This window comes from Taurulus bubalis (genome assembly GCF_910589615.1).
Source record: "Taurulus bubalis genome assembly, chromosome: 21".
Lineage (NCBI taxonomy): Eukaryota > Metazoa > Chordata > Actinopteri > Perciformes > Cottidae > Taurulus > Taurulus bubalis.
In genome coordinates, this window is record NC_136609.1 from 9,793,482 (window position 1) to 9,815,828 (window position 22,347).

The 22,347-nt window shown below is 46.8% G+C and overlaps 1 protein-coding gene across 1 annotated transcript in view; it reads left to right on the forward strand.

Annotated features, from left to right (window-relative positions):
- Nucleotides 1-12,653: 12,653 nt before the first annotated feature.
- Nucleotides 12,654-22,347, forward strand: part of LOC306752695 (neuropilin-2-like) — a gene marked incomplete at both ends in the record, with an annotated part of 51,893 nt that continues 42,199 nt past the window's right edge. Inside the window, 2 exons of the mRNA XM_079236489.1 lie at nucleotides 12,654-12,729; nucleotides 20,670-20,847. Coding sequence (XP_079092615.1) covers nucleotides 12,654-12,729; nucleotides 20,670-20,847 — 254 coding nt within the window. The remainder of the gene's footprint in view (nucleotides 12,730-20,669; nucleotides 20,848-22,347) is intronic.

Genomic DNA, 22,347 nt, shown 5'->3' on the forward strand with positions numbered 1-22,347 from the left:
CGTAAGTCAAGAAAACAATATATATTCATTTCTGGTCTGGGACAGCTTCAGTTCAAGTCAAATGTTGGCAAGTGGAGGATGTTCTGTGTGGCCTGATCCCAATTACTGATTTCCCCAATCATACTTTTTCTCTGAATTATTAATGTATCCTCATATTGAACAAATGGCTTTCCCCCAACATCATAAAGCTTCCCATCCGCCCTGTATCCATACCTGCTCGTGCGGTGCAGGGGTGTGGCGGGCTCGGAGCCAAACCAGGAAGTAGCCCCCCACATGCAGCAACCTCTCCGTCCGATTGCTCATGAGATCCCACTCACTGATACAGATCTCTGTGTTTTGGAATGCACTTCTGTCTGCCATGTTTGATGGGCTATGCAGACAAAATGATTGACAACTTACTCCATTTTTATTGAGAGCTCGTTGCTTGTTGGCGGGTGACTTGGGGGCGAGCTTGACATGGTTTGATAAGATACAGGAGATGGATCTGCACCGGGGAAATGGTACTTAATGGGGAGACAAGGGTGGAGGGGGTGAAGTTAGGCTATTCATATCAATCAAAAGGATTGTCAGGTTATTCTTTTGCGAGTATTTCCAAATTAGATATAGTTTCCTTTCGATGTCAGTGAACCCCTGGTTTGACTTTTTTGATAAAGTAATGCATGATATACACTACATATATATATAAATAACAAGTTGGCTACACTGCATTGAAGCAAGGTTACGCATCCAGCTAATTTATTCTCTGCTAACTAATCCCCCGCCCCTGACTGGCTGTTGAAAGGACCATTTAGGGTCCATTCACATCAAAGACCCCCTCGGACACTTAATGGCGCCATTGTTGTTTCCTCTTCAGAAGAAACCTCTTGGGTGAGAGGCGGAGGAAGAGAATGAAAGGGAAAGGAAGATAATCACTGTCCCTTTCACACACTTACACACACACACACACACACACACACACACACACACACACACGCATACACTGCAAGAGAGAGAGAAAAGTTAATTTAGTCGACTATTGACTCCTGCAGTCATGGTTTTTTAAAGCAGTTGGAATATTCAGCTAATTAGGATACGTCCTCTTTTCCCAAATCAACTTTAAAAAAATAACTTTCTGCACACGACTGACATTATCTCCTTCAAAGATGGCCGCTGGGTTTCGCAGCTACTGAACCACATCTGACTCTCAACCGGGCTTGTCACTGCAAAACCACACACTTACAGATGGCGCGCACACACACACACACACACACACACACACACACACGTACGCACACACAAAGTGAAACCCAGCCAAACCCACAGCTTCCTACTCACAACTCTGCCACGGAGTGAATCTCACGAGCATCCAAAGTGAACACTGACACACATCAGACTCCTCACGGGGCTCAACGTGTATATTTAGCAGCTTTTTTTGCTAACGAGAATGCTAATTTATCAGGATACTGTGAGGACGGAGCATCGCAGGAAGCATGGAGGAAAAACCGATGATTTACAGCGCTTTTTACAAGGGAAATAATTGAGATTAAACACTCGTATTGTGCGTTGAATTGAGCTGCATGGCGGCATAAAGAGGCAGTTATCAGGCAACGTGCGCTCCATTCGGAAAATACACCTTTTAAAGTAGAAGTTAATAGCAGTGAGGGGAATAAAGGCATTCAAAACATTCAACCTTGACTAATAGAAAATCAAACATTTCTCATTCTGACAAAACCAGGAATGAGTTTTTCCAAAAAAGTCTGCTTTCAAAATCAGCAAACGGGATACTAGGTCAGCCTATCAGTGCGAGCCGCCTGAGGAGGCGCAATCATTTACTAATTAATTAGTAATTCATTAAGTAATAAATACTATTACTTCGCTAGACTTTTGACCTCAGGGTAGATTCCCATTATGTCAATTCTGCACCACAGGAGCTTTGTTTTAATGTCTCCCTCATCACATCCAGCGCTGCTCAAAGTTTATTAAGCTCAACTGGCACGAGACACGCGTGTGTGTGTGTGTGTGTGTGTGTGTGTGTGTGTGGGTGTGTGTGTGTGTGTGTGTGTGTGTGTGTGTGTAAAATAAGCCAAAGCAGAACACTGTTAATGTGACATTCAACACAGACAGAGCATCAGTTATCAATATCTAAAATGTAGTCACGTATGCACATATGAAAGCAGACATGAGCTGTTTTACAGTCTGCCGCTGTGGCGATGAGGGAATATCCATCACTAGGTGGACAACAATGATGATCAGATTGACAATAAAAACATCTCACACTATTCTTCTCGTGTCCTTGTATGTCATTGGATTTATACATCCCTTGAAGAAAGAATAACAAGTCAGAAAGTTGAGCTCTCCTAATTATATTTGATAATTAAAGGCTGTGAAGACACAGAGGATTCTTCTAATCTGGTGACAAAAGAACTTCACTTGGAAAGCTTTTCTTTTTCACTTATCAAAGCAAGTCGTTAAGGAAGTCGTTTGACACTTTCTGCCAATTCAAGCAAATAAAAAAGGAATAATGCTGTTAAATCTGGAATTTAAAACGCATTCCTAATCACCAATGTTGGGTCACCGAGCCATTGGCTTTCAGCCGGTTTCCAATATGCCCATCCTCTTCGGAAGGACAGGAAGTGAAGGTAAGAGCACGGCCTTCCAGCTCTGGGCTATATATTAATGCAAAATGCTTCAGACAGAAATCTAAAACACACAACACCCCGCTTATCTAGGTCAGAGCTAAACATGAGTCAATCCTGGTTTGGCAGTGACAGCAGTTCCATGTTTCAGTCATCATCGTGGCGGGAAACCCCTGACTGCATAGTGCAGGTGGGTTGCAGACACAGGTGTGTCTAATTGAGCAGCTGATTAGACGGGGTATTTCCTGTCCGCCGATACTTTTAGTCTAAACTTTGGACTCCATTCCGACCACCGGAGCCGAGGTAAGTGCAGCCCCAAGGACGACACACGTGTGCGGAAAAGATCGAGATGCTCTCTAACCAAGGTGAGACGGTTAATTAATCTGACTGGCTTGTTTTTGGCAAATCTTCTGTTTGTTGCTGGGACTTAACTCCGCCCTCTGCTTGCTAATTAGTGACAATGCAATGTGTAGTGTGACCAGATTTGAACTTACATTTACGTTTCGGCATGGCTGCAGACGTCATGTGCTGTTGTAAACAATGCAACTAGTGGAGGTGGCAAGGTGCTTAGTGTTGCCTGACTGGAAATGGCGAAGAATCGTACCAAAGGCTCAAAATGGTCGTATTTGGAGGATAATTATGGTGCATCTGGCAACACTAAGATCGGTCGACCAATGATGTTCTCTCTACAGTCAGAGCTTGCACAAGAAGGTGGAACGTAAGGGAGATACCATTTCCAAAACTTGTAAGGGGGTAATAACTAGTTTGTGAAAGACCCAGAGAAACACAAATATCCAACGAGGCAAAATCCCGGACGTTTTTGGAATCCCTGCCGGACGCATTTTTTAGGTCTCGAAAAGAGGACATGTCCGGGAAAAAGAGGACGTCTGGTCACCCTAGCAATGTGTCTTATTGCGCCCAGGTGCTGAAAGCAGAGCTGCAGCCACAGAACGGCTACAGCTAACGGAGCGTGGCAGGCGACCTGCAATCTGACCTGCAGCTTCCTGCTTTCTATTCATCCCGATCCTGAAGATCTGTTGATGAAATTCCCAGTGTGAAGATCACACACTTCAGAAGTCAGTGAGTGAGATCGGTTTTCATGCGTGTGTTCATAGGATGTGCAGCGGAGTGAGCCTCATTGATTGAACATGCTATATCCCAGGGAAACATTTGGAGGGCGTATCTCGTGTGCTATGAAGGTGCGAGGTGACCTCTTCCCCTCGCCTGATAAACGTGTTTGTTGTGTTTGCCCTGTCAGCCATACATCATCATCCATCTTGACTTTGGTCGAGCTCGGCTTCACCTGAGGTCAGGTCGCGTTTGATAACGCCTCGCAATCTCCCTCTTATCGCGATCTAAATTACAAGCGGCTGCATACCAAACATACCCGCGTCGCCCCTTCTCCCCGCCGCCAGATGCCAGAGCCGAGACTCGGCCGGGCTTGATAAACACTGACAGTTGAAGGCGAGGTATTTCCGTGACTGACGGTTATTGACTCGGCGATATGGTGATTTGTTTCTGCGCTGCGGCACAATTGATTGTCCATAAGGAAACTCAGGAGACGTTATTGGATTACTACTCAGAAAGATTGAGTGTCAGTCTCCATCGGATTCCATATCTCATCCATCTCTCTTCAGAATATATTAGTCATTTTCAATAATGGCCGGCCGAGATGGAGGCGTCTCCTGTCCTCCATTTGATATTCTATATCCATGGCTAAATAATGATGGATCCCTGGGCTTGTCTTGTTCACCTGTCGGCCTTTTCCCGCTTTCTAAATCTGTCCGTCTGCTGGTTTGAGGCGCTCATCCTCGATGCACTGAAATTAAGATAGCACTCAACTCTTGAGGAGAGCTTCCCTGATTGTGGAAATGGCCGCATCGTGTCCTCTGTGGCTTTGGAGGGACATTTCTGTTGAGAATAACCCCTGATGATGTCATTAGGGTTACACAGCGTGGTCTTAAAGACACGTTTTTAATGGAAAGCATGCGTTACCAACTGGTAAATGTCCTTGCTACTGAGCTGGGATCCAGTGTTATTACCCCGAGAGCGAAGATAACGACCCCTGCGGTAATGATTTTCAACATTCATGTTCAAATGATTCTCTTGCAAGTCCCAAAACATTGTGGAACTGCAATGCTAAAATGCAGAATTACCTTCAGTTGCACATATAATATTGAAGTGGTTATTCCTCAGTTGCACATATAATAAACAATATAAACTCTTCACAAATTACACAAATGTAATAATGATGTCAGTCTTTGATTGGGAGAAATTCAACGGCTCTTAACTGAGTGGGTGGCTCTCGGCTAACGAAGCTAACAGCGCTATCAGTGCAAGCTAAAGCTAAAGTTCTGGCAGAGCTAAGAGTGATAACTTTAGGGGGAACCGGCGCGTGGGTGCTACACCATCATACTGGTATAATAACTTCAATTTAATGGTATTCCATTATATATTTGATGATCAGCTTGACAACAGTTTCTAATCAGAAAGTGCACATTCATTTGCCATATTTGTGCTTGTTTTAAAAATGGATTGATATTGCAAAGTCATCATTCTGTTCAGTCAGCCCTCTCAAGCTAAGCTACATCAAAATAATATATAATTACATTAAACCCACCACAAACAGGTGCCATGCCAAGATTGATTCATCTGCTGCTATAATTTCCTGGAAGGCCGCCATCCCCAAAAAGTCTGATACAGAAAACTGCAGTGCACCCTGGGGGTGTTTTTCAATGTTTTCAACATGATGTACTGCAGCTCCAAATGTGCTTTTATCCTAAAGATCCTAAACATTCAAAATGACCACATGTGTCAGATAAATAAAGATTAGGGCGCGTATGCAATTATGCACTCTGAGGATATTGCTTTTCCCAAATGGGTTTGACTATTTCACGAAGAGATGGAACAAGTTGGTAGACAACATAGATGGGACACTAACAAGAGCTCTTTGTTTACCCGGCAGTTTGTATACGTGCTTCTAGAGTGTGTCTCCGTGTGTCTTTTGGCCCCATTTCCCACTCCATCTCCTCTCAAGGAGACACAGATACGGTCCATTTTGCATCCGCTGGTGCATATCAAGGTCAATCAGTGGCAAAGGGATGCACGATGAAGCAAATGTCATTTAAACCTGTGTGTGTGTGTGCGTGTGTGTGTGTGCGTGTGTGTGTGAGAGGTGACACGGGGCACTCACTTACATGACTGACACAGATGTTACCTTTGTGGTCAGGAGGCTGTAAGTCAATTAGGTTTTGCTAATGGGGCCGAGTGCTTAGCTGTCTCAAACACACACACACACACACACACACACACACACACACACACACACACACACACACACACACACACACACGATATTGATAAGATTACCATGGTAATGTGAATGCACTAGGGTTAAACCACATTAAGGGAGCCGCCTTTCTCAAAGATCCTTGTTTCTTTTAAATTGTCGGCCATCTTATCCTAAGTGCCCTCCTCTGCCGCTCCGTCTGCCTCTTTGTTTTAATGTGACTTTTCCTCTTTTGTGCGCTCCCCTCTTCCTTCATCCTCTTTCTCTCCGCAGCAGATGCACAGCAAATCTCCACTTTACATCTCAAACTTCCTCAGCCCATCTGTCTCCCCATTTCTGTCACTGGCATCTGACTCAGTGGCATGATCCTTCTTCAGGAACGTTTTCCTCCTCTTCCCCGTGCCACTGTTTCATCATTTTTGACACATGTCATAAAACAAATTAAATCAACAATAAATCAAACCCTAGTAATATTTCCTGTGTTGCCAGACCTCATGCACCTCTTTCTTCGTTGCCATAGAGCTCCATCGGTGTCCAAAAACTATTTTAAAAAACACATCAATGAGCCACACTGTGACATGTTCCTTTATTAAAATGAACACAGACACCATAGTTTGTTATGAGTCAGTCTGCTGAAATGCTCTGAAATGCTCTCTTTAGGAAAGTTTGCTATGAAATATAGTGTCCAGCTGTTTTAGGACATCATTTCGTATTTTAAAAAACATGTTTTTTAAAGGTTTATCATTCATTTATATGTCTCAGGACCATGATCACAATCACACACAACTTAAATGAACAACAATCAACAATGGCGTGGTGTGTTGAGAGTACAAAGGAAGGATGTTCTTAAAAATGGCTTATCTGATTGTAATAACAAAGCGTTCTTCAATATAGATGGCTGTTTTAATTGATACCTTTCTGTATAATTTATTCTGTTTACATTCTGACTAAAGTCTCCTCAGCGGTCGTCATCACAAAGGTTCCCGGTCCTCTTGGTTTCCACCCAACCCAAAGTTTATATCTTCCAGTGACCTCATAACTCGTGCTGTTAACTCTAAAATTAGAAATAGACTGTCTGTACTTTATATACAACAGATACTTTTCCAATTGAAGCTCTTGTTTGAATTCTACATAAGTGTACATGTTCAGGACAAACCTTTGGGTTTGACTTTGAATGAAAAACTACTTATCTTTTTGTTTGCTGACAAAATATAGAATAACAAAGTTCTCCATTTAGCCTATGCAGAGTATAAATGGGTCTATTTATACAAGAATAACCCACAGGTGATGTAACATCACAGTATGTCTCAACGTGATTCTTCTTCTTCTGGTGTTAGCAGACCAAACTGTAGCTTTTAGTCGTGCAACACTTGTATCCCCCCAATGCAAAAACTCTCTCTCTCTCATTAGCATGCACTTGTCCTCCAGTGTTTTCTCTCCCCGGTTTGTCAAGCGCTGATCTTTCCTTCAGAGGCCGAGTGATAAAGGCCCCGCAGAGTAAACAAGCCGTGGAGAATGGCCTCTTGTCTTTTTATTATTGCCTCCTAATGCAGCACTCATTCCTGCCGTGATGGAGTGGGGTTGGAACCGACAAACGCCATGCGAGGAAGGGGGGTGGAGGGGGGCCTCGCCACTGGAATGAGTGCACAAAAAGAGGCCCACTCAAATATATACATTTAGATGCACAAATACACACTGAAGTGGATTCTCTCCCTTTTCATTTTTTTCATCACAACTGGTTTTTTTCTTCTTCATGTCAAGCAGAAGAGACAATGCGTAAACAGATTAGCTGTAACATCCGCAGGGAAGTTTTCATGCAATCGTATTTCCATTGTTCACTGAAAACTGCTCATCATGTCAGGTATTGTGTTGCTGTCTGGATAAAGCCTCCTCCCCTCTCTCTGGTCTCCAGACTACAAGGAGGGGTTTAGGGGGGTTTAGGGGGGTTTGGAGGGAAAAGGGTGACAAAGGTCACTTTGATGTGACTATAAAGACACACAGCAGGCCAGTGGAAAGAGATGAAAGAGCCGGAGCAGAAGTAAAATGCATCCTGGTGGACCAGCCGGGGAAGAGGAGAGGCATTCTCCCTTCTGCCCTGCAACATACACAGGATAATGATGCTGTATCATAAACAAGAGGCGGCCGGGGAATAGAGCCGGCATCTTGCAATTAAAGTGAGCAAACAACATTTTTTTGAACCGAGCTGACAGCAGCTATACAGCGTAGAATGTGAAACGGGCAGAGAGCTGCTATCTGAATCAAAAACAGCAATTTATGAAGCAGGTTAATAAATTCATCAAAATAGGGCATTTGGCACATGCTGATCATCCACTGTGACTTATTTACTGAATGATTAACGCCTGGTTTTAAGTGCACTCCCAGACGCCGCGGATTATGCCATGAAGCAAATTAAATGTGTAGATAGCTGTCAAGTGCATGTTGATTTTAATAATCTTAATCGTTTCCGTATGCATAATCTAACATCGAGTTTGATCATATTTATGCATGTTCCTAAAGATTGCCTGCAGTCTGGTCTCCGTAAACGCCTCGGCTTGATGCAGTTGCCTGCCCCCATTAGGCTCAGCTGTGTACTGCACGTGAATCCTCCTGTGCATCTCTACCGCCTGAACGGGTGGCAAACTGGTTTTAGCAACCCGCCAAGATTAGGTGCTATGTGTTGGCGCTGACAGCAGCAGCGGCCATGGAGAGAAGAGAGAGAAAAGCATGACATCTTCAATCCAAACACGTGCGTTTCAACGGAGCTCGGCTTTGAGGTTTCCTCTCTGCGTCTGCTGTGCGTGCCGTTTCCAACTGCAGCTGAAATAGTTTCGGGGATTGAGACGTTTTTGGTATTGAAGGTAGCACATACAGAAGGGAGGAAAAGGGAGGAGGAGTGAGGGTGAGACAGCAGCCAGACACCAGATGTTTCCATACAATCCAGCCAGCACAGCAGAGGCAAGATTAGTGTATGCCGTACTGTGTGTGTGTGTGTGTGTGTGTAATTATTACCCTGGCCAGGGCATGCCCGTAGCCTGGGTGGCCTATCAGGAATTCGACGGTGGCAGTAAGTCTAGAAATAGCTCAAGATGTGAGAGATGTGTGCCTCCTGGTGAAAGGAGGGAGAACCTTCCTCGCTGGAGGAATTGGCGTATTTGGAAAAAGTATCACAAGGCAGAGTGTGTGTGTGTGTGTGTGTGTGTGTGTGTGTGCGCGCGTCGATGTGCTTACAAGATAAAGATCAGATGAAACTTTAATGATCCTAAGGGGAAATTGGGTCACTGCGGCAGCAAAGGAAAGTGTGAAGATAAAAAAATACAACAAACAGAACAGTTTGAAGATTAGAGATGCAGCATTTTAATACGGGGGGTAGGCTTTGAAAGAGCTCTGCCTCTAACCTGTGTGTGTGTGTGTGTGTGTGTGTGTGTGTGTGTGTGTGTGTGTGTGTGTGTGTGTGTGTGTGTGTGTGTGTGTGTGTGCATGTAGCAGTTCATGTTCTTATACATCCATAACATGGATGGAAAGCTCTGATATTCGCTATAGCTGAGGTGTCACAATGAATATCAAAGAGGATCACAAAACTCCCTCCTTGACCCTTGATGTGCTCTCAATGCCCTCATCCCCTCACACACACACACACACACACACACTCAAGATGTTGATAGGTTCAAGTCGAGGCTATCTCTAGCTTATCTCCCCGGCCGTTAGATCTAAAACCGAGTCCGTCGGTGATGAAGAGAGGAAAGCTGAAGGCCTCGACTACGATCACTCAGCCTCTCCAGGAGACGACCAGACTCTCGTACGGTTTCCTCCTTGAACCTGCAGCCGGCTGACTGGCGAAAACGGGAAAGACGGGGGAGGAGAGGTGTTGAGAGAGGGAAAGAGGTAGAGAGAGGTGTGTGTGTGTGTGTGTGTGTGTGTGTGTGTGTGTGTGTGTGACAGAGACGAGGGGAGAGAAAGAGAAAGAGAGGGAGAGTTATCAGTCATGCTGTCAGTCTCCGGGGCAGGTTGTGATAAGAGAGGCAGTATGGCAGCGGTTGCTATCAGTCTTTCCCTCTCTGTCTCTCCCCGTCTTTCTCTCTCACGCACACACACACACACACACACACACACACACACACACACACACACACGCACAAAACGGGGGAGAAAGGCCCTGTTGTGTTCCCCTCCACCGCCCACGAGTGAACGCAGCCCAGGTGTGCTGGACTGTATGGCAGCCATTTGTCGACTGTATTTTTAGGGCATGGGAGACGACGGTGGGAATACAGATGATAAGACCCGGAAAACATCGTCGGAAAAGGAGGCTCGCCCGGCGCGGCTGCAGGTCGAGTGTTCGATTCCACTGCCACACAGCCTCCGACACCGACACACGCACTGGCCAAGCCGGAGCTCACACTCAGTGGCATGGCATGCGCTCGAAAGGATATGAGTTTCATTACTCGAAGATAAATGTGCATCCTGCTCCTCTTTATTTGGAGCTTCTTTTATACAAAGAGGAGAAGAACTCGGGCAGAAACTCATTCTGCATGGAGGGAAAGAAGAAAATAGCTTCACCCTGTTGTGTACATGAAGGCGACAGTGTTCCCTCGTGGGATCAATACAACATTTCCTCTCTATCTCTGTCTTTCTCTGGATCTCTGGTGGACGGTTGCCCTCCATTAGCCAAGCGTTGACCCAATATTTTGGGGGATTGGGGGCCAAGGGGGGCAGAGATGTTGACAAATGGGAGAGAGGAGTATCAAATGACCACTGGGGATTGGGAGGGAAGGAGGGAGGGAGGGAGGGAGTAAGAAGTGACCCAGTGTTGCTTGAAGGTCTCATAGTGGCTGTGTTCTCTCTCTCTCTCTCTCTCTCTTTATCGCCCTTTATCTCTCTCTGGGTCATCGCGGGGGGGTTAAGTGAAGATCACCCGCCGCTCATCAAAAAGAGTCTAATCAATGCCCACTCATCGATACACACACACACACACACATAGCATAAACAACACAGCACAGCACATGGCAAACTGCTATACCCCAGTCTCCTCCCCCAAAGGCTCAGATTAGCCAATCACATTGACGTCTGACAGCCGCCGCACCCTCGGGCGAGAGGTGGGCTTAAAGAAATGACTGACAGGATGTAAGAAAGCTGCAAGTTGATGGCATCTAGTCAACCTGTGGGGGTGCAGAGCAGCAGGGGATGACAGTTGACGGAGGTGACAGGCAGACGGTGACACCCGGGCCTGTCACACAGCCCTCTGTCAAGGGCATTTGGGGGTCTTTTGTTGACTTTGTTTACAGCTCATGGCTGTCATGGGAGAACAAGATGATGAAGACTCCGGGAGCGTGTTATTTTCCTGCTTCACCGTGAAGTTAAATAGCTGGCATAAGAGGTGAAAAGTTCACGCAGAGGAGAGGTGTGCCGCGTGTTCCATTGCCGCCTGCAGGAATGCACCTATAGCCGCTCCAAATAAAGATGCCAGCGAGGCTGCATACTGTACCTCGCTACACAGCCAGGCCTCAGCCGGTCCCTTACATTACACGGTAACACAAGCCAGAGGCACGGCACATGGGCTGGACGCCGGAGGCCTTTCTCAGCAGATTATTTTGGGCTCACGCGCTGTGTCATTACACGGCCTCCAGCTCTGTATTTAGGCCTGCTGATTGCAGGGCAGAGATTGGGCAGGGCCGAGGTGGTGGTCTCCCTCTGTTGAGTTGAGGGCTCCGACATCGGCCGGGGGAGTTTGATGTGTGCTGTGGTGAAAGGCGGCCTTGTGCCATGTTTGCTGCGCTACCACCCCTCTACCCCCAGTGAGGCACTCCTCCCTGCCGCTCTCTCACTTTCTGAGGGCTTTCTCTCCCTCTGTGCTCCTTTGAAGGCAGCCTCAGGAGGAGCTCTGCATCCTGGTTTACCATTACAATGTGTGTTATCTGTGGAAGAGCGCGTATCTGTGGGATCTTCTGAAAGCGAGAGAGGGAGGAGGGCGCGTGCACGTGCCCCCACCCCTCTCCCCCCCCCCCCCCCCCCCCCCCCCCCCCCCCCCCGTGATCAGCGACCTACGGGAGTGGGCGGAGCCGAGGCGCCGTGACTGTAACGCGATAGCTGCTCAGCTCAAAAGGGGGATCACTCCAACACACACACACACACTCTCGCTACACACGCCTCCCAGACGCGTCCACACGCCGGTCCGCTGTCAGCAGGCTGTACGGAGCCGCTACCAGAGAGCCGAAGACACGCAGCAGAGACGAGCTGCAGCAGGGAAGGTGGCACGGTCTCTCTTTTTGTTTTTGGAGAGCAAGAGCGCAACACATTTTTTTCTTATTTATTATTCTGTGAGCATAAAAAACAGAGACTCGGACTCATGCTTCCGTGAGAGCTGCGACTGTGGGCTACCACCGACCCTCGTGTGCGCAACATACTTGGAGACGCAGAGAGGGAATGAGAGGCTCTCAGTCGGGACTTGACGCACCCTGGAGCCGCTGCCTCCGGAGCGCAGATACCGCCCGAAGCCTCCCAGCTGCGGAGCGCACGCCGCGTTGATCAAGGAGTTTGTTTGTTCACCATATTTTGGATGAGGTTGAGTGGCTGAATTATTATTATGATTATTCCTGAAGTGGGCTGCCTCGCTTTGACTGCTGCCAGCGGTTTTTTGGTCCGACAGGGGTGTGGATTTTTGTGTTTTTTTGTTGGAGGAACAGCCGCGTTTTTATTCTAGGAGGTGGAAACATTATAAAGTTTAAGCTCGCCGCGAGTTTTCAACGTCATCCAAGATGGATTTTGAGTCATCGCTGATTGGATTTTTAATGACAATGTGTCATCTGGCGTTGAGAGTCAGAGGCGAAGATGGTGAGTTTTCGTCACTTCTTTGATTTTCAAGCACGCACCAAAACACGCCAAATGGGAAATAAATACGAGTCTAACACAGTCTGAACACGACATTTGGTTTCAGCTGCTTACACTGTCAGTTTGGATATTTATTTTGTATTTCTCACGAGGTCCTTGTCATGTGTTTCACATTATTTCAATAATAGCCTGCATGGCAAAGGCATTGTGTGATAACCAGACCCAATGTTGTCTTGGTTTCTTATATATGTATTTTCCGTAAATATGGGAGACATTGAGTAATATAAATATATATATATATCTCAATGATTTCTCAAAGATTACTTTTAAAATGAAAGTCTGACTAATTCAGTGCCACCCCCGTGCCAATAAGCCAGCTGTTACACGTTTAAAACTAAAGAACATGAAATATTTAGAGGATCGGAAACAGTTATCTGTCCCAGCTCGACTGCTGCTCACTGGACTGTAAATGAGCTGATTATATGCATATATCACATTGTTTACCCCGAGTTTCCCCTTGTTTTTTTCGGTGGTTTAATTATTCATCAAGGGAAATAAACAAACAAACCTGTGCCTGATTAAAATGCTTCCTCACATCCGGATGAGAACATGTTTCAGGCGTATGCTGCTCTATCACCTGCTATTTTATGAATTCGCGTGTGTCCAAGAAACCGTGCGTAAAAGCAACACTGTCATCGTAGGATTCCACTAATACGACTGTAATGATCACCATTATAAGCATTATCTTCACCCGCCATCACAAGTCTGCCTCCTTTATTATCTCCTCGTGCTCCTCGGGGTTGTCTGTGCAGGGTGAAGCCAGGGCTGAGGGCTGAGCGCCGGCAGCTCCAGGCGGCGGCGCACCGGCACCTCCTCCGCGCGCTCTCAGCAATCAGATAACAATAAGAAGGGAGATTATAGTGCAGGATGAGCTGCAGAATAGCAGCCCTGCAGCTGCTAGGGATTCAGCGCCTTGCTTTAAGGCACTTAAACAGGGCTAATTCTCTCCGTAGCGCACGGAAACGGCACAGAGAGAGCGAAGCTCAAGTCGGAAACAGTGCCAAATGTATTTCGAAGCCTCATTAATTGTGGATTTAACACCAGGGCGCACAGAGGTCCAACTGGCGAGATGGTCACATAATCGCAATAATGAGTCTTTGCTTCATTTTGTCCCCATAAATGTGCGGGAGGACGGTGGGAGATATGGCTGTATGTTGGGGGGCCACCATGCAGAGAGGTGACGCCACTGGTGGGATGACACATGGCCTTTTAGCTCACGCGCGTAGCCACTCTCGTACTCTTGTTGCTTAAATTCGGTGGTTTGGCTCCGCGTGGCACAGTGCATATGTATTTAATGCGGATGCGCGTTTTCGCAGCTCGTAGTGCATTTTTGCGCACAAAGGAGAGTAAACATAATGTTGTGTGTGATACTCCATCATGCTTATAACACAAAACACATTCCTATAATAACACATTGACGTGTGGTGTCCGTCTACATGTGGCTGGAGCGTTCCTCTCCTCCAGGTCCTGGTCCAGGTTCTGGAGACTGTGAGTCTTTGCAACAGCAAGCGCTAGAAGCCGAGCTCTGTTCCCTTCACATGGCTCTCCCTCTTGTTTAGGCTACTTGTTGTAAATAGGACAGTCAGCCCAGCCATCCCTCTCAATGTCTCTGCGTGTTTGTGTTTCATGGCTGCCTGTGTACCCCTTGATCAGAGACAGATGTGGGCCTCTTGGCAGCCATCAGGCAAGCAAGGAGCTACCCCCCTCCCTCCCTCCTGTCCTCTACTCTCTCCCTCTCTCTCTCTCTTTCCCCTGCCAAGACACTGCACCACATGTCCCTGCCTCTATGCTCCCCTCAAGAGCCACATTACACACAGATGCCAGAGGAACGAGAAGGCTGAAGGGGAACAGAACAGAGACAGAACAGGGAGGTTCAGAGAGGAGGAGGGTGCAGCCGAGAGGGAGATGAGGGGACAGGGAGACAGCGACTGCAGAGAAGAATGGAAGCAAAGCTATACGGCACAGAGAATCCACCGGGTCTTAATGTGAAGAAACAGAAGGGAACAGGGAGGAGGAGGACTTTGGGGGAGGTGGTTTATGCATCAAGCAGAGTGAGGGAGGAAAAGGGCGACATCAAAGCGTGCATGGGGTCAGGTAGTTAAAAGGGCACTGGATTCAGAGGGAACACATCGGTTTATGAAGTGACACTCGTCTGGTGCGACACAGCAAGTGTGGTTAGGAGTGCAGTGTATTTACCATTTAGAAAAACGGACGGTTGCAAAATGGAATTGAAGCACATTGGCGTGACATTAAAGCTTCCTGCTTTTGATGATCGGCTCCATCTGGTTTGAGCAGCTTGGTACATTTCCAGTAGAAAAAAAAAAAGGTTTCCCATAAAAAAAGAAAAAGAGAGACAATGTTGTGGAACAAAATGATGCACGCCAGAGGTGTTAAACCTTATATGGTCTGAAAGGTTGGCGACCCATGAAAGATGCTCGGCGCTTGGACATTTCCAGCGGCGGCCTGCTGTTCCCTGCATGGTGGCGTCCTCGTGCGGAATGGGAAAGGTCCCTTTTTCCATGTCTCAAGACATATTTGCTGCGATCTTTATATCCGAAGCGGAAGGACTTCCAATCCACTTGTACTGTAATCACAAAAGTTTAACTCAGTGACATGTACATCAATTATTCCCTACCACGAACATTAATATTCAGGCCATTAAGCATCTCATTTGCATGTTTATTGAGTGGGCTGCTTTGCATCCCCTCCACCTATTAACTTCCTCAAGTTGGATTTCCATTCATTTAATCATTTATTTTCCAAATGTTAAGTCCTGGCTGAATGGACTTTGTCGTTCTGATCTTCTTTGTTGGTCTTTTTTAAACGGTTCTCTATTTGTTTTATGCCGTCGACCCTTTTCTCTCTCCCCTGCAACCCGCCGTTCAATTCTTTGCATTTCTCTGTGTTTTAATCTGCCCCCAGTCTCGGGAGGTATCAGCTGCGAAAACAAGGTCACCCATTAGCATTCATAGCCAAAGACAAACCGAGCGGCCCGTTCAATACCAGTCAGGTAGCAGAATCACAGGCTCCGGAGCAGCCCGCCGCACTTGGGGTGAAATTAAAAACAAGACCCCCATAAATAAAACAGAGCTGGGTCTTTCACTATGGCGCATTAGCCACACAGGGGCGGTGAGGGAGGGGGGGGGGGGTCTTAACGGGCGCTTAGGGACGGGTTTAGATGGGAGCTGGAGGGGGTTAGCATTGTCAGGAGGCAAAGCGTTTTAAATTTACTGTAATTCACGAGCGGGGTTAAAGAGGAAAGGCTAACGCGAGAGGAAAGACTGAAGAGTGTGAATTTAAAAGAAACTGCTTTTTATAAGAAGTGCAATTCTCCCCCAGAAAGGTTTTTTTTTCTAAGCAGTCAGTTCCACTGAAAGGTAACATTCTCTTAGGTGGGGGCAACAAATCACCAAGACTCTTGCAGCAGAGCTCGATTCTTCACAGCTCCCCCTCGCTGATGTGGGCTCAGCCGTTTCCACTCCGAGGGAATCTTTTGTGGAAAGTGCTTCGGCTGTGCATGTTGGAGACAAAAGGAGTACAGCGAGGGAGAAGAGAGACATGATACTGTAGTCACAGTCAGTCAGGTAGCCTTCAGGATTAGCTCCACACCACTGCCCCCCTGCAGGCAGCGGCAACCATCTGTTTCCTCCATTGATCCATTGAACCATTGATCACCGTGGCCAGCGCTGTGCATTTAGCTGATTAGCATGGGGCACTTATCCTGTTAGGGCGGGAGGAGGAGAGAAAGTAAAGGAGACGGAGAGGGAGGAAAAGAGGATTTGGGGATATTTATCTGCCTTTCATGTAGATTTTGATGGTTCTTAAAAGAAAAGAGAAGGACAAAAAATTCCCCTTTTCAACACATTTAACACGGTTAAACAGAAAGCTTTTGTCTGTGAACGTTGCATCCCCGGGATGATTGTTGTTTGTTCCATTTCCGTGTATTCAGGTAGATAACTGCCTGCAGAAAACATTTAACGTATCAAGAAACATCAACAATTGGATATTTTGTGAGTAAGGAGTGAAAATGGACAATTAGCTCACGAGTAAAGACATAATGTCAGAAGTACCGAATGCCACAAGTACGTACATATAAAAAAGGCTCCCAGAAAGTTATAAAAAGGGCATCTTGGTGATATTTAATTATATAATATCAGGGAGGATTTTTCATTGCTACCAATGCAGCTCCTGCTGGGGTCCAGTCTAGTGTGGAATGGGTGAGATTAAAAGCAGTCAGAGAGACAACCCCTGCTCTTGACTGAATGGATGAGTGCGGCCCACTCTCCCCTCTCATTCCCTCACTCTGGGCGATAGCACTTTTTAATTAAGGTGGGTGGGTGGGGGTGAGGGGGAGGAGGGAGAGACACTAGGAATGATGGAGGGATTTATCAGCGCCTCTCCTCACACTCGCAGCTTATCCCAGAGCGTGACGCCATACTTCTCCCGATAAGGCGGCTAATAGAAATGAGAGCGTGCACGTACACACACACACACACACACACACACACACACACACACACAGAGCGCGAGCTAAGACATGCAGACATATGCACATTTTCCCAGATAATGAAGATAAAGGCACTCTCGTCTCATACAAAGACATCTCCCGGGTTTGACTTGATCTGGAGTGACTAGAAAATGTTCTTGCACAAATCTCACTTAACATTCACTTCTTTGACAGAATCTACGCTGCAAACAAACGACGCATGTAGAGACACACACACACACACACACACGCACACACACTCGTAATATTTCTGCTGCATTTCGGTTTCATCCAGAATAATATTGGAAAAACACACGTTTGCAAATACACTCTAGCTCTTACATACAGTGTGTGCACACATAGTGGTGACATTGTTCACATGTACTAATAGAAGTTTGGTCCCCGCGTGGTAGAAACATATGTGTGTGTGTGTGTGTGTGTGTGTGTGTGTGTGTGTGTGTGTGTAGACAGATTGGCTCCTCTAGTAGAAGAGACAGTGTAATTCATGAAGCTTGCTGGCAACTCCTGAGTGCTTCCTCTGTGTTACTCATCCAACACCACAAGTTCTGTTCTCACCGAGACATTCTGCTTAACACACACACACACACACACACGCACATATATATATCCAAGCAATTAGGGAAAAATAAACATGTATGTCATCAGAAGATTTTCTCTTTCATTTAGAACAGATATATTGCTGCTGCATCCCCTTCATTCTTTTTTTCTGAGCAGAAGCAGCAAACAGGCACACACACACACACACACACACACACACACACACACACACACACACTGCCAGTGCTAGTGTGTGTGTGTGTGTGTGTGAGAGAGAGAGTTGACTGACAGAGGTTTCCCAGTGGGGTCAGTGTCTACAGGGAGCTGCTGGATAGCAGGCATGTCTTAATGAGGCTCGTCAGGCTCTACACACACACACACACACACACACACACACACACACACACACACACACACACACACACACACAGTCCCTTCGCTTCATCTCTTCTCTCACTCACTCACTGCATCCTTCTCTCTCTTCCTCACCCTCTGTATTTCTCCTTCCTCATCACCTTTTGTCGCCTCCCTCCCTCCTTCCCTCCCTCCCTCCTTCCCTCGCTCTCCGCCTGTCTCTCCCCCTCACTCTTCCCACCTCGGTCCTCGCACCCGTCCGTCGTACATCAACCCCACCCACCGCCTTCACCCTCGTCCCCGTCCGATCAATCTTCCCCCTTCTTCCTCAATCCATCTTTTATCCATCGTCTCACTGTCTCTCCTCTTTCAATCCTCCTCTCCCTTTCATCCTCTCTTTTTTGCCTCTTCCATTTTCCTTCCCGCTGTAATCCCCCCCCCCCCCCCCCCCTCCCTTCCCTCCATCCCCCTTCATCCCTCTCGCCTCCACCTCCTCCTCTTCATCCTTCCCGGAGGCCATTGAATGGGCAGCTCAGGGAGGAAAAAAAGTGTTGAGGCTGCAGGATTCCCCCCAAACGGCTTAATCTGCCGCGGCTCTGCGTGCCGATAGCCTCCTGCACACCGTTCCCAATGATGTGTGTGTGTGTGTGTGTGTGTGTGTGTGTGTGTGTGTGTCATTCTTTGCCATCCCTGCTATCTTTTTGAAATGTTTCAGTTAGCTGTTTTCCCCTCTGTCGGCCCCTGTGATTGACAGGCCCTCTGCATGTATTTGGATGTGTGTGTGTGTGCGTGGGTGGCTGTTTGAACACGAAGCTGTGTGTGTGTGTGTGTGTGTGTGTGTGTGTGTGTGTATATATAAAAAAAGCGTGGGTGTGCGTTTAAGCACGGATCCCCGTACGTGCCTTCTTCACATGTATAGCTGAGCTTGCGTGCGCGTCGTCGTGCACACGTGTATCTAACGTGCACGCTCGTGGGCGGCCGGAGTCGTGCACTCGCACGAAACCACCGGCAGCTGCGTGCGCCTGGTGTGTGTGAGCGTGGGCATCGCTCCTCTCCAGCAACAAAGTGAGGAAGCCATCGCTGCTCTATCAAATGTCAGAGAATCTTAAGTGTGCCTTTTAAGCACAATAGGCGGTGGAAATGTCAACACTTGAAGGGTCTATTACACTTCAAGCCTTTGGTGCTGGGTTTTTTTCTTTCTTTCTTTCTTTTCCCGCTTCCTTTATTGATGCTTTCACATACATTTGAAAGAAACAGGCAGGAATATCAACCCATTTCTGTCAAGAATAGATGCATCTCAGCGGCTGAGTGGTTAAGCCCACCATTTGGCGGTGCATTGTTAATGGCAGTATACCATCAGCTTTACTTTGTTGCCTGATCGCCGCTTTCCTTCCTCTGGATGTTGTTTCCCTCACTTGGCATGACGCACGCCGGCTACAATATTAAGAAAACATTTGTCGCTTTGAGTTCAATATCACAAAGTTCATTACATTTAGAGATCCCCCTGATGCAACCACACATACACACATATATATATATATATATATATATATATATAGAGGTAGAGCTAAACACCCCCCGCTGTTGTCATGGAGAACACGTTGCTCCTTTGCCTCTGTAGAGAATAATAATGCCTGCAAATCTATTGCAATGCAAGAGTAATAAAAGAATCATTGTGCACAACGCTGTGTATGCGTGAGTGTGATGTCCCATTGTGTGTGTGTGTGTGTGTGTGTGCACATGCATGCATGTTTCTACGTGTATGTGCATGTGAGTTTATGTGTTTATGGGAGATAACGCGAAGCGCGGGAGCTGCCTTCGCTGTCAGGGCGTGAGCAGAGAATAGGGCCTTTGTTACCGCGCGAGCTTCTCATTACAGAGTCGGGGTGACCCCCCAGAACCCCGCTAGACAGGCCGTCTGCGTGTCACTTCCTGTCGAAGCCTGCCGAGCGACGCCATTGGCAGGCTATTGTTCCTGGGAGAGCGTGATAGGATCAGGGAATGTGTCCTAATGTTTGCAGATTGGCTTGCCGGAGCAACAATTACACTTGGTGAACGCTCCCGACGGGGACCGAGAGAGATAAGAGCCTGGGTGTGGAAAAAAGGCTCTGTGTGTGTGTGTGTGTGTGCCCAACAAATGCAGCATTGATGCTCTTTTATTGTTTTAATAGCTTACCCATGTGGTCCCACTGGCATTGAGAATCCACAATGGAGAAGTTTTTCCAATTTCCTCCAAACTGACGCTCTAAATTGCTTTCTTTGTTTTAGCGCTCATTTGTTGCTCATCACATCTTCATACAGAGAAACGAGATAAATCAAGGAGCGTCCTCTGAGTCACCGCCATTTACTGGGGGCTTATATGGTGTGACGGCGGCCTGCCAGGCAAATGACAGATGTAGAAATGTATGTTTAGAGTAGAATCGTAGTTAATTTAGTGAGTTTAACAATCTATAACTGTGCCCCGCCCTTCCGTCTCCCTTTACAGTGCCAGAGTGCGGCGGCGTCTTCGATGCCAGCGAGGCCGGTTACATCACCTCCCCCGGTTACCCACTGGAGTACCCGCCTCACCAGAACTGCCACTGGGTTATCACGGCGCCGGAGCCGTCGCAGCGCATCGTCCTCAACTTCAACCCGCACTTCGAGATCGAGAGGCTGGACTGCAAGTAAGCCGGCAAAGATGGAGTCATGTCTGACACCGATAAGCCTTCATGTTGTATTATTATTCTGGATGAATGATGACTTGCGTGGACATTTTCATTAGTATGCTGCGAAGGCATTTGCATCTCAAATAAGCAATTTCCTGTTAAAGCACAGTTTCTTTTTTTACATGACACTATTATTATTCACTGCTGGCGGTTTGGCTTGATCCCAAGTCGTTGAAACATTTTCCACATTTTTGACCACAGCAGGTCAGTTGCAAAGGAAATTTTAATTGTCGGTACGAGCTTTCTGCAAAACGCAGACCATTAAGTGGACTGTGGGTTTTTTTCTTTTTTTGTGTGTGTGAAATTGTTATTTATGGCGAGCACACAAGCTCTTTTCAGCGCCGTCCCTTTATACATTCACACCATCGCATCCGCAAACTTTTGTCACTGGCCCTTTTGAAGGCTTCTTTGGAGCAACTACTGGCTTCAATACCTTGCTCAAGGGCACATCAGCTGCACGTTACCTTCAGAGAGCGGAACATTTTCCTCATCTCGGTCTCAACATCTCATTCGCACGGTGGTGAAGAACAGAGGAGCAAAGTCCCGGTAAAGACTGCATGGAAAGAATGATTTAAATGTCCCAATAATTAGTCTTCCACTGGTTAAACTGATGATGTCATGTGTTTTTGCTCTGCTTGGATCCGTTTCTTCTCATGCTAAAAGGCTGATCTCATCAAAAAAGTTTAGACACATTTTGAGAATTATTCTTGTTTTTATCAGGGTTGCCTTGACTTGAGTTTTGGGGCAGATTACGTAAATTGGAGTGTGTGGGGGGAATAAACAAGGAAGAGAGAATGAAGGCCAGCTGTTTGTGACTGCTCCTTTCTCAGAGAGATGAATAATCCAAATCATATGGCCTTCTATTGTCTTTGACCTCAGAGGAAGGAGGAAGAAGTCACGGTCTCCGCTGTTTAATCCCCTTTAATACAACAGTCAGGAAGAGCGTTACACAATTCACCCACTTTGAGACTTTCTCATTGTCTGTTTAAAGTGAACACAGATGAGATGTATCCGTTTAGTCGCTGCAGTTGTGGCCATTTATTCCTCCAGCAGTCCCTTCTCTCTGCAAATTGAAGAATTAATAATCCTACATGGGTGTGTTTTTTCTTTCTTTCTTCTGCATTGTTCGCTGACAAAGCAATTTGTCTGGCCAGGATACAAAAAAAAAAGTCACTTTCATGATGACATCAATGGCCGCTTTGGTGAAAGGCGTTGTGTCACGTGGCAGCGAGGCCGGGCGAACGTTATTTTGATGTCTCGGCTTTGTGTCTCCGGGTTTTCTGTCGCCTTTGTCGAAGCCCAAAATGTTGCGTAATTATCTCCCTGGCAGTTTGCTTCTCAGTAATGCGGCTTTTACACCGGCGTCGCAGTGTCAACACAGAAGCACGCCGGACTTCCCTTCTGTGGTGGCGGAGAGGAGAAGCGGCTCAGCTGTTGATAAGCAGTGTGTCAAGCAGT